This window comes from Danio aesculapii, chromosome 9 (assembly GCF_903798145.1).
Source record: "Danio aesculapii chromosome 9, fDanAes4.1, whole genome shotgun sequence".
NCBI classification, from domain to species: Eukaryota; Metazoa; Chordata; class Actinopteri; order Cypriniformes; family Danionidae; genus Danio; species Danio aesculapii.
This window is the reverse complement of record NC_079443.1, coordinates 47,541,026-47,554,732: the sequence shown is the minus strand read 5'-3', so window position 1 is coordinate 47,554,732 and position 13,707 is coordinate 47,541,026. Positions and strand designations below refer to the sequence as shown.

At 36.8% G+C, this 13,707-nt stretch overlaps 1 protein-coding gene across 1 annotated transcript; it reads left to right on the top strand.

Annotated features, from left to right (window-relative positions):
- Positions 1–738: 738 nt before the first annotated feature.
- gjc4b (gap junction protein gamma 4b) lies at positions 739–10,658 on the top strand. The gene is made up of 3 exons (XM_056465897.1): positions 739–935; positions 6,357–7,515; positions 9,626–10,658. Exons 2-3 carry the CDS (start codon positions 6,387–6,389, stop codon positions 9,637–9,639), a joined length of 1,143 nt encoding a protein of 380 aa, XP_056321872.1. The 5' UTR covers positions 739–935; positions 6,357–6,386; the 3' UTR covers positions 9,640–10,658.
- The last annotated feature ends 3,049 nt before the right edge of the window (positions 10,659–13,707 follow it).

Sequence of the window (13,707 nt, the reverse complement as noted above, 5' to 3'; positions counted from 1 at the left end):
CCCAATTCACATACAGCACTTGTCTTTGGACTGTGGGGGAAACTTACATGAACACGGGGAGAAAATGCAAACTCCACACAGAAATGCCAACTGACCCAACCGGGGCTCAAACCAGTGACTTTCTTGCTGTAAGGTGACATCGCTACCCACTGCTCCACTGTGTCGCCACTGTGAATATATAAACAAATAACAAATATTGTGTGTCTTCTCCACACAGCATGAAAGTATCACATCAGTGTCTATCCATCAATATGTGTTTTTTAAAAGAAGAAAGAAGGGCTAATTTTGATTAAAGATTACCTAATCAATTCTTCATTTCAATGGACTAGCTTAAACTGATAAATTGTTCACCTAAAGAATAATGTGCGCTAGCAAAATAAACATTGTAAATTTAGATTTCATGCAGACCTTAAAAACAAGTGGGCTATAAGTCTTCTCTGAAAGTATTAGTGTCTACCCGTCCATCACTGTGTTTTTTTAAAGAAGAAAGTTAACCTTTAAAAATAAACTTATAATACATTATGTTGAACAAATAGCCTGTGTTAAAACTATATATTATTTATTATATATTTGAACAGAATAATAATATTACGGGGTGCAAATCAATGATGTGACAACGATAAATGAATAAAACAAATCATAAAAAAAGGATGATCAGATTTCATACTCTAGCTTTGAGAAAGGGGGTGGGGAGCGGAGGCGGGAGGAGCAGCAGTACATTGGTAAACCCTCTCTTTGTCCTCTCGCTATATGAACCCCGACGGCGCACGGGGAGGAGAAAAACGACCCACATGCTGCCATACTCCGAATGGGTTAATGAAGAGCGTGTCTTTCATCGTCAAAGATAGCTGAGAAATGTGGTGATATTAAACGCACCAGAGCAAACTCTTGCGTAGGACGTAGCTGAGGAAAAGAGTGGAAATCTACTTAACGAGGTATGTTTTTCCCGCTTTTCAACTGACTGAAATTCGCCAGGGACGCGACCAACGGATTCTTTCGGTGACATTTCGCGCTCATACACCAAAAAATAAAAAAAAACTGCTTTAATGAATGTTTAGTCTTAGGTTTTACGCGTATTTATTTTCACAGACTACGCCGTAACAGTTGAGGCAGTGCCTTTAAGTTGTTTTATAAGGAACTGTCGCGTCTTTCTTGCGTCAGACGGAGAACAATAGTAAACTTGTACGCTTCGCGCAGCTGGATGAAACATTTTCTAGAAATATGGAGGGATAACAGACAAACCTTGCATCACTGTGTAATGAAACGCATCTTTGCTAGCAATTAAGTCGTTATCAGGTTTCTCTGTTAAGTGGCGCTGGACAGCCACGCTGCTCTTCGGAATGTTGGCTTTTTTTCTAGGAGCGAAAGAATCGCCCTGCAGGTAAAAGCGCGCCACCGATCCACATCGACACGTTGTTGATTAGAGTTCAGTGGTTATCGAAATATTTGGTTGTTTCCCTCCAAGAAGTCCCAGATACTATATTATAGTTTAATTTTGTGCTAATATTTAAGTATTATTCACAAACTAAATATTGGACAAGTTTTTGGATTTGATTTTTTTTAAGGTTATCTCCTAAAATGTATACTGAAATATTGTAAACTGCTTGGGGCTCCAGAAAACATGTGGGCCCCCAATAAATACCCAGAATAGTCTATCTATCTATGTTTATCTAACAAATAAAATTATGTAATTATTACATCCATGCAATTGTTTTCCCCTTCCTGGATCATGGATCAGTCCAGCAGTCAAATCAGGTTTACTTTTAAAAACAAAATAATTGCTTATGGCCCCCAAATCACTAAATCCACTAAACATGGACCGGTATTAGATTCTGACAATATGATAACCTGGCATAAAAATGTCATGGATTATTCCTCTAAAATATCATCTTTTTAAATGTCTGGGTAAAAAGCAAAAACTTGTTTTCACGTTGAACACAATACATTTTATTTTGTGAAACGTTTAAAATATTTTGGAGCAGTAAACATGTCAGATTAATAGTTCAAATTAATCATTGACTTCTGCTGTCTTTATTTGTTTCAAAAACACAAATTTCTTTACAATTTATAATGGCATCTTTGGATATCTTTTCTGCTGGAGAGACTGTTGTCTTAAAAAAAAACTAAAAAGTAAATAAAATCTTACACAAACCTTACGAATGGTATTACAGAAAATTTTGGCAGTTTAAAAACCTTGACTTTTAAAAACCGCGATATACCTTGAAACCCATTATCGACCCATGCCTAAAATCCGCCCTGTGTATATAATTTATTGTTAAAGTTTAAGTAACTGACGTTTTCATTGAGAAAAATGGATGTTGTTGTTGTTGTTTTTTTTTTATCAATGATTATATTGCTTGCTTTTTATAGGCAAAAATCCACACCAACCTATAAGTATATTGTACACTGCACTTACCCTCACTTAAGTTCTTTCATGGCAGTATATATATATATATATATATATATATATATATATATATATATATATATATATATATATATATATATATATATATATATATATATATATATTAGTTTAGTATTATTTTTGTAATTCGTAATTATTTTGGTATTTTGGTCAGCGTTTTAAAAGACAAAACTCAGATTTATAAGCAAATGTTTGGTGAGTTTTACTTGATATGTATAAGTGGAAAAGGTAAAAAATACAATACAAGCATGGAAGAAATGAACATTAACAGCAAATACACAGTGGATATTTATGATCATCTTTTTATTTAGCAACTCCAAAAGCCAAATAAGTGTGACTCCGCATCAAACCAAAAAAGAGATGATGATGCTTTGGGGTAAGTTCCAGTCTCCTGTCCTTCCCCCAGAGCTGAAGGAATCTGGATTGGAACGATAACTACTTTCTCAGATGTCTCCACAAAGCCACTCTGTTCTCTCTCTCCTGAAGTTAATGTCTGACGTGGTAATGGTTGCTCTGTGTGGCGTTGCTTGACTTAAGAGGAGTTCAGGGTTAGGCTTGAGGTATTTCTGAGGGTCTCCCAGTCTCTGGATAACTTTTAAGGGATAGTTGATCCATTTATGTGGTTCCATTTGTTGTTGTTTTTTTCTCTGTGGGAATGTTGATATTACAATGAAGGTCAATAGGGTCCAGTGTTGTTGATTTTCCAAGTTTATATAGACTTTTAAATTAATTCTGTTTTGATTATGTATGCTTTTAATGTAGAATTTACAAGTATGTTCCTAGTATTCATAGGTGGCATGGTAAAGGTGTATGCACTTTTGTTTTAAGATCACACCTTCATAAGATCTCCAAACTAGATGTTTTGACTGCTGTTTGGGGCCTTGCTGTTGTGTAATTTGAGGGCCAACTGGGCACCAGCTGTGGAATGTTGCAACCACACAATTGTACTGCTGCTGGCAATCGGATATAGCTCTTTGTAGAATACAAATTACAGTGATTTGATGACTTTAAATGGCACTTGCAGTCCCTGTTCTTTTACCACAACAGCGTGGCCCTCACTTCATGCAACTGTCTCTAATAAACCTTTGGTCAGAAGTTGTGGCCATTGGCAGCTCGTCACCACCATCTCCTTTGAGCTTTATTAGGCTTGGGCTGGAGTCTGAATCCAGGTTCACACAATTCTGGGATAAGTGGTTATATTAATTAATTTAAAATGTAAATTAGGCATTGAAGATGTTTTTTTTTCCTCTACTTACTGGCTGGAAATTTACATTTAAGAGTTTGACATGTCACACTTAAATGTTTATACTGAAGACATTTGTATAGCAGTGTATTTTAAAGGGTAGTTCACACAAAAATGAAATCTAATTATTTATTTACCCTTGACTTGTTCCAAACCTTTTTTTCTGTTTTGAACTATGTTTGTTTGAGAGCTGTATGTGAAGAAAAAACACATAATATGTAAAAACACACTATGACACATACTATGAATGTTAACAGAACAACAAATCTCAAACTGGTTTGAAACAAGTCAAGGGTGAGTAAATCATGACAGAATTTTCATTTATGGGTGAACTATCCCTCAAGTTAAATCCATAAATTCTCTTGGTTTTGAAAATCCACATCCAGTAATTAAAATCATGGGAAATCAGTGGTCAGTAAGGACTTGGAACCCTAGAGAATCATTGAACTTTGTGGAAAAATCAAGTCACATTCATGCCTGAAGCGTCTTTTGTTTACTTTGAGCCAGTGAGGATTGCACAGTTTGATTAGACCTGTGGATGACCCCATCCTTTTTCTACATTTTAAGCACTTGGACTCCAGTTTGTGACCAAACCATGTTGAACTGGTTGCCTGTTTTGAGTTTACTTTCTTACAGCTGCCAAATCCACAGTGTCTTTTTGGGACTTGGGTTGCAAAGTAATTTATTTTTGTGTCTCATACATTAAACACCGGCTCCATTTGCTCAAAATAACAGCAACTGACTGTTTTAATAAGTTGGTGTTATTCACCAGGGGTCTTATCACACAGAGGTGGTAAATTCCTCATGTTAATGAGATACCACCCCCCATCCCCCTTTTTTTAATTTTGATCTTGTTTAAATGTGGTCATTATCTTGCAATTTATCACTGATTTTAATTAATGGAATGCCTTCATACAAATTGAGATGATTTTTTTTTTAACTCCAGAACTTACCAAATGCTGACTTGTGAAAGTCAGTTAGAAAAATTACTATTTAGCTCCATCTAGTGGATTAATGCAGGTTCCAATTTTTTTCTGATGGGGGAAATAACCCAGCTGTTACAGATTGTCAAAACATTTTGCAAAGACGTGCATGAAATTGTAAGATTCCCTTGCCTCCATTTATTTTTATTTATTTATTTATTTTAAATCATTGAATCCAAATAGAGTGGACGAACTATGACGGCATCTTGTAGGCTAATCGGCTGCTAGCATAAAACTGATTCCCTCAATAAAATCCCTATAGGATTTTCCCTTAGGCTTTTTGAAGATGGCAAAATAATAAGCTCTGTGTTTAAACACTGTTCATTACACTTACATGTTTTGTCCAACCGGATAATCCTCACACGAAAATATAACATGGCACTTTTTTTATCTTAAATGGAAATGCAAGAATTGAAAAGCTAATATTAGGCTTTGAACAGACTACAGTGACTTCTGGGCGCTCGCCTGTGACGTCAGCACTACGCTGCTACAGACAACTTTTCAAGCTTATTTTAAGAAATATAATCTATGACAAAGATTTACTCTCTCGATTTATTATATTATAATCCAAGCTATATATTATAAATCAAATATGCAAAAACACATCTGTATATAGACCTAGATGCCTTTTGGTAGTTTTTTATTTGGGAAATGTATTACAGTTTTGCAAACGTTACAATCGTTGTGAAAGTTTTAAAACTGTATGCACAAATGTACCTGCATAGTATTACCATAAGACATTTAAATAAGTGTATCATGCCTGTGCATACAGCCCGCTTGCCTTTAGTAAAAGACGACAGAAATGAGGCATGAAGGACAAGTTTTTATGCCTGCAAGCTCCATGGATGGAGGAAAAAAAAAAAAAAGAATATTGAATGTTTTTGTCACAAAATACAGTGAAATGCAGGCCATACCACAAATGCCATCAATTTTAAAGAGGAGTGTAAATATTGCCGTTATAATATAGAGTTAAATGTGTTCAACTTATTTTTTATCGCTTTTTTTTTTCCCCCTCATCTGATCACAATTAAATGACAGTTTGTATTTGTACAAATTTATTCACACATTTGCATTACTGAGAGCAGAAAAGAAACAGACTGCACTTGTAAGCAGTATCCCCATAATATCGTTTAATTAAAATAAATCATCAACAAAATCTCTTTTGTCTTTACAAGTTAAGCATTATCTACACACAATATGAATTCCCAATTGGAAAAATACTACAAACTATAAAATACTATTCATGAAAATACTTCAATAACAGACAAATCCAAACGCAATCGGGCTTGTGATCCAGACCAGTTCAGCTCGATGACGTAAAATGTCTCAGACATCGCCTGTAGTCCCATTTACCAACATTATAGCAACCGTCTTTTTAAAGAAGCGTAGTCTATTTTAAAACTCGAGCGTGATGTAACTGATGTATTTATGTAGTAGAAGAAAACGTAAAGTATGTTGAGTTTAATCGAAGTCCCATTTTAAAAAAACCATTGACTTTGGGACAAGGGAACCAGAACTCGCTTTCGGGTTTTTGCGTAATAATTGACGTCATAGTTCCTCCACTCAATGGTGATACTATTGTCAGGCTTTAAGTAGGAAGGTAGGCTATTTTCATGTCATTTATATGCTATTGTAACATACTAATTTAAATAATGTGTTGTTGTTTCCAACTACTAATAGTTAATATCTTGTTTTCTTGCAGGACTGAGACGGTGGTACTTCTTGAAGCACCATGAGCTGGAGTTTTCTCACGCGGTTGTTGGATGAAATCTCCAACCACTCCACCTTTGTGGGCAAGATATGGCTCACGTTATTCATCATCTTCCGCATTGTTTTGACTGTTGTGGGGGGAGAATCGATATACTACGATGAACAGAGCAAATTTGTGTGTAATACCCAGCAACCTGGTTGTGAGAACGTTTGCTACGACGCATTTGCACCGCTCTCTCATGTCCGGTTCTGGGTTTTCCAGATCATTTTGATCACAACCCCCACTATCATGTACTTGGGATTTGCTATGCACAAGATCGCTCGATCAAATGATGTGGAGTACAGGCCAGTGAACAGAAAACGCATGCCAATGATCAACCGTGGAGCCAACCGTGATTATGAGGAGGCCGAAGACAACGGTGAGGAAGACCCTATGATTATGGAAGAGATCTTGCCTGAGAAGGAAAAGGCTCCAGAGAAGTCTGCTGTTAAACATGATGGCCGGCGGAGAATAAAGCGAGACGGGCTTATGAAGGTGTACATCCTGCAGCTTTTTTCGAGGATTATTTTCGAGGTGGGCTTTCTCTTTGGCCAGTATATCCTGTATGGTTTCGAGGTTGCCCCATCATACGTGTGCACTCGCAGTCCCTGCCCGCACACCGTAGACTGCTTTGTGTCACGTCCGACAGAGAAAACCATCTTTCTGCTAATTATGTATGCCGTGAGCTGTCTCTGCTTGTCTCTTACGGTGCTGGAGATTCTTCATTTGGGCCTCAGTGGAATCCGTGATGCTTTCCGACGACGTGCACGCCATCAAAATGTTCAGCGCCCACGTGCTCCCATATGCAGACAGGTGCCCACTGCCCCGCCAGGGTACCACACTGCCCTGAAAAAAGACAAGCTCTCCATGGGAATGAAACCAGAGTATAACCTGGACTCCGGTCGGGAGTCTTTTGGTGACGAGTCGTCATCGCGAGACATTGACCGCTTGCGCAGACATTTGAAACTGGCCCAGCAGCATTTAGATTTGGCCTATCAGAATGGCGAGAGCAGTCCTTCACGCAGCAGCAGCCCAGAGTCCAATGGCACCGCTGTAGAGCAGAACAGACTTAACTTTGCTCAGGAGAAGCAGGGGAGCAAATGTGAAAAAGGTAAGGATGATAGATATAGGAGATGAACACACAAGCATTCATGCAAGCATACAGAAGACAAGGTTATTAGCCCTCCTATGAAATTTAAATTAAAGCTGATTTTTTTTTAAACACAAATTTTAATAACCCGTTTCTTTTGTGGGTGACATGGTAGCTCAGTCGTTAGTGGTTCGAGTTTGCTTTTCTGTGTGGAGTTTGCATGTTCTCCCCGTGTTAGTGTGGGTTTCCTCTTGGTGCTCTGGTTTCCCCACAGTCCAAAGATGTGTGTTATAGGTCATTGAATTAACTAAATTTGCCATAGTGTATGAGTGTGCAGCTGGAAGCACATTTGCTATGTAAAATATATCTTTGATTAGTTGGCGGTTCATTCTGCTGTGGTGATGCCTGATGAATAAAGGGACTAAGTCGAAGGAAAATAAAAGGAAATTAATTTTAGTCTTTGCCATGATGGCAGCATATCTATTATTGTGCATTATTTTGTAGCATACTATCATTAAGCTTAAACTAGGTTAGTTAGGCTATCTAGTCAAGTTGGTTCATTTGATTATTGGACAACAGTGGTAGTCAATCTGGGGTAAAAAAAAAAAGCTAAAGGGGGCTAATAATATAGATTTTTTTTTCCAAACTAAAGAAATCAGACTTTCTCTAAAAATAGCACTTGGAAATAATTTCACAGGAAATCTAATAATTTTGTCTTCAAGTGTGCGTATATAAGTGAAAAAAAATTGATTGGTGATGGAAAAGCTGATATTTACCAGATTCAATCTTCAGTGTCATATGATCTTTAAAAATTAGTCTAATATGCTGATTTGGTGTTTGTAAATATAAATTATTACAAATTGTAAAAATGTTGGGCTGCATAATGGTTTTGTGGATAATGAATGTGTCTAAGGTTCTGTCAAGTATTAAGATATTACAGGATTACACATTTTTAGAATGTCAGCAATTTGCCACTTCTAATGGTAGTATAAAACCTGTTTGATCTGATTGCTTTTGTAGCTTCATTACTGTTTCCAAATTGACACGTGATCATTGTACACTGAAAAAAAGGATTAAATTGAATTTACTGAATTTTATTAAGCTGAGTGGTTGCAAACAAATTATATGGGCTGAATTTAAATAAATTACATTTAGTAATGTTCAACTTTTAATTAGTTTATATTCAGCTTATATAAATTGTTTGCGACAATCTGCAATGAACTATTTTTTTTTTTTCAGTGTATGACTAAAAAGATGTTCATACTTGACTAAATTGTACCAAAATGCACAAATACCCATCAAATTAGTCATTTTTATGTTCTTTCTTTTTTTGGATTTTGGTGAAACCAAAGTGACTAAATTAAACACCTGTCAGTACCAACTGGAAACTGAAATGTATCCAAGCTAGCCACTTTTGATTGACTCCATGAAAACACTGTAGAGACGGCCTAATATTCAAAGGTTTTGGATGACGTTAAAAAATGTTCCACTGATCAAATATGACAGCAGATACATGCTATTTATTTTGTACCTATTCAATTCTGGAAATGTTTTTCACAATAAAAAAATGATAGTAAAAGTATATTTCCATACTCCGTGTCTTAAAGCAGGGGTGTCGAACTTATGGAGGGCCAGAGCTCTACAGAGTTTAATTCCAGACCAGCTTCAACACACCTATCTGTAGGTATCAAACAAGCCTAAAGCACTTAATTAGTTTCATCAGGTGTGTTGAAGCAGGGTTGGAACTAAACTGTGCAGAGCTCTGGCCCTCCAGGAACTGAGTTTGACACCTGTGTCTTAAAGCGATTTTTGAGTTTCTTTCTCCTGTTGAACACCAAAGATATGTTGAAATAAATGCTGGTAGCTGGCACCAATAGTAATTTGCGTTCCTACTATGGAAGTCAATGGGTGCCAGCTGCGAGCATTCCTCAAAATGTCATTGTTATGTTCAACAACAGAAACAAACTCATTAAGGTTTGAAACTACATGTGGGAGAACTTATGATTAGGTAATTTTTCATTTTGGGGTGAACAATCCTGTTTGATTACAAATGAGAAGTCAACCTGTATATTGCTTGATGTAAATAAAGGTTTACATGTTTTAATTTTATGTTATTCTTTCTCCCTCTCAGGGATCCATGCTTGATTGAGACTCATAGACTATCATTCGTCTGCTTTCCTTTGCAATGGAGCGCCTCACCTGGGATTAGCAATGCTCATCTTGCAAAGTGGAAAGAGTCCAGTTTGTGTGTGTGTTGTGTGTATTTTGTGTTTGGCTGCTGAACATTGAGCGAAGCATCAAGAGACTGAGTGTGGAACCTGTGTCCTACGCACACTGGTGAATCTGTGAGAATGTGTCATGCAGTATTATGGCAAGTGAACGCCATGTAGAAATCTCAGAAGCAGCATTTCACCAGCCAGTTATACTTGACATCGGCCAGTCTGCCTGATACTCCAAAGTGCCCAAAAGGTAGTTAGGAAAATGTTTGTTATACTCCTCTCTTTCTAGGCGACTGTGCAATGTCTCGTCTTTTATCATCTCTCTTTTTATTACGTAGGGGAAAAAAAATCAGTGGTTCTTCCATTTGTTTACCACACTTCTAATGAAGTGCCAAGGGTTGCATCTCAAAAATGCCTTAAACTGGAGTTTACATATTATCTTTGCCATTCCAAAATGAGATGGATGAGCCAGTGTAAAACCACATCAGAAATGTAGTTTAGTGTAGTTAGAGCATTTCTGTAGTTCTGTGTTTTGAGTAGTGTGTTTGTATTGAACATAACGGAAACCTGGAAAATGCTTGAATACTTGTGAATCAATTATTGATCTGCAAAGAAGCTTTTGATTATTTTATTTGCATATTGTGTACTTGGTTGTATATGAGAAGAATTTTTGTTACTACCCCTATTGGAACGGAAAGTCACGGAGGCGAATGTTTTGTATGGTACCAATGCAACTTTGTTTTTCCTTTTGTCTTGAAACTGTTTAAAGTATAAGAGTTTAATGTCTGTCAACACCCAGGTTTTCCAACTTTTGATACTTTTTTCAACTTTTGATACTTTTTCAACTTTGATACTTTTCTTTTATATCTTCCAAAACATTTTGTACGATTTTTTGTAAGGTATTTTGTACACTGTCCAAATAAATCTTTTGTTTAAGAATTGCAATCATGCCTAATTTTTCTGTGCTTCTGAAATGGTTGTTTTGGTGTTTTTGGCAACAATTTGATTATAGCAAACATGTAAAAGAACTAATTTTGTTCGTTCTTTTACATGTCTGTGATCCCAGAAATAATATTCACATTTTATACTTATGATGGGATGGTTATACACTCCCTTAAAGGGATCGTTCACCCAAAAATATTCTCACTATTTACTCTCACTCAAGTCATTCCAAACATTTGAGATTCATCAATTGAACACAAAAGGTATTTTGAAAAAAAGCTGGAAACCTGCAACCATTGAATTCCCTAGTAAAAATAAATAAATACAATGGAAGTCAATGGTTAGGTTTTCAGTATTCTTCAAAATGTTGCTTTTGTCTAATTTCACATCATGTCACATTATCTCATTAATAATTTTAATATCTGTGGATTTATTGTTATTGTGTATGGTTTCTACAAGTCTTAAAACAGTTTCCATTTCACAACGTAGTCCCTTTAAAAGCCTAAATCAGAAAGTTCACAAAACTCATGACATGAACAGCCTTTCAAAGTATTTGTTTTATTTTTCAAATAAATGAAAATAAATTATCTATTTGATATTCAAAATACATGATCGGACATTAATTTTAAATGACATTTTTAATGTTTAAACATTTGGTTGGGAGTTAGAATAAGCTTTTTTAAAATGCTTCTAAAACATTGAAGCCACGGTCACACTGGACTTTTCGCCCCTAGACTTCCATTCATACTAGGTTGGGGCCAGTAAACGATGCCATCGTCTATCGCCGATGGGCAATAGACACAATAATACTGAGCCAGCATCGCGATCCTCCACCCCGCCCCTGTTGCAAATCCGCTCTCGAAAAATACACACTGAGGCTGTTTACACTAATACGTCTTAGTTTTTAAATGGCATTTTAGAAAGAAAAGATCCACATCCACTCTGGCGTTTCACCTAGCATTTCTGAACAGCCCTCCATCCACAGTAGTACATTTAAATTCAAATGCAGTACCTACTGACTAGTAGGCGGTTTGGGACGCAGCCACTTTCATGCGCTTGAGACAGCGGGTCCAAGCATTCATCGGATCAGTACACTGCTTCAATCATTCACTTTCACGCTTGTACTTAGTAATTTTAGTGAAAACCTCAGATACTGTTAGTTGGTTGTGCACCTTTTTTTTTACCAACGAAGTTTGTCGATGCCATTATAACAACACAGATCACTCTGCCTGTTTGTGTGTAACTTATCTTTATTTATTTATAGTTTGGTTATGAGTAAAACTAAGACCATGCGGGTCAGGTAGTTAAAACGGTAGGCTACAAATAATTAATTAGGTATGAATTAATTATTCATAAATAATTATTTCACAGCCGCCTATGATGACGATGCCATCGTCCATCGCGATGTTTCACATTAGACATTGTACGATGCCAAATTGGTCAACATCGCCCAACCCTACTTTATACGCAAGCGAATACAACAGACCGGAAACGCAAGCTTGTGCGACAAGTTTCACAGTTCGCTGTGTTGCAAAATTCAAGCTTGGTGAACTCTGACCTGCGAAATCGCATCATGTGACTGTGTGAGACCAATCAAAGATTAAAAGATGTCCTCTTTGTATAGAAATTTAAATTATAGACCAATCGCTTGCTTTTTTTAAATGTCTACTCATCTTGTTTAATCCTGCCCCTTATTCCCAGGGCCGTACGACAGAATTCAACGTGCTCAAACTCTAGTGTGACTGCGGCATAAGTGAAGTTTTTTATAAACCAATTTCGAGAGGATCACATCATACCTGCCAACACTCCTGTTTGTCCCGGGAGTCTCCTGTATTTCCCGGAATTTAACCCCCCCACCTGGTCCTCAGCTCGTCTCTGCACGGCACCTACACATTCCCACCACTCCCGGATTTCAGAAGCAAATGTTGGCAGGTATGGATCACATGCTGACAGGGTTGGTCCCGCATTAGCTAACATATGATTCTCCAATCAGATGATTCTTAAAAGAATCCCCCCTCCCAACCCTACTCCTCCATCCTTTTTCTAGATAGGGTGACATGGCAGCCCAGTGATTAGAACTGCAAGAATGTCACTGGTTAAAAGTTCTTACTGGACCAGTCCACATTTCTGTGCGTGTTTGCATGTTCTCCTCGTGCTCGCATGGGTTTCCCTGGTTTCCTCCCACAGTCCAAAAACATAAATAAGTAATAAAAGTAATTTGACCACACCAATTGGCACTAGCGATGAGCTCTTAGTAAGCATATAGCTATCCCTACAATTTGTCATTAGCCGTTAACAAATTAGGGAGTTCATCGAGATCTACCTGAGCCCAAACTCCCCTCTCACCATCTTAAGCTCAGGGCTCTCTCCTGGGACAGCATGCCAAACAAGCTTTATTATCAATCATCAGCTAAGTCTGAACTCTTGAAATTTTATTTTTATTGCGCTGACTTTAATTTTAGTGTTCACTTTAAAATGACCTTCATAGTACCTGTTACTCTCTGTGGGGAAAATGTTTTATTGATCACCTATTTGGATTACATTTCTCTAACATAGGAATTTAATGGATAAATGAGCAATTCAAAAAACTGACACGTCTTTTTAATCCATTCACAAGCCACCATAACCAACTTAATGTCACTCCTGTACAAAGTACTCAGATTGATTTTATATGGTTTGTCAGGTAAGCTTTAATGTCTTTGCATAACCAATATATTGCCGTCTTATGTGATTCCCTTATGCTCTTGATTGATATTATTAATTGTATAACTTGTTTTATAACAATATGTAACATATTGTATAACTTAGCTTTGTCACATTTGCTTCTTATAAGCGTGACTGCAAGTTTTGCATAAATGGACAGGAGAGATACTTTTAATACAGTATTTGTTGAAGTGTGGAACACATGTTTGAGAGATATATTTAGTGTTATAATATATTTTGTGTTTCTTAAAAGGAATGGTCTACATAACAAACTTATCTTAGTCCAGAGTCTATATCATTAACACTTAATGACTATCATAAATTTTACTACTAAAGATGACCTGTGACT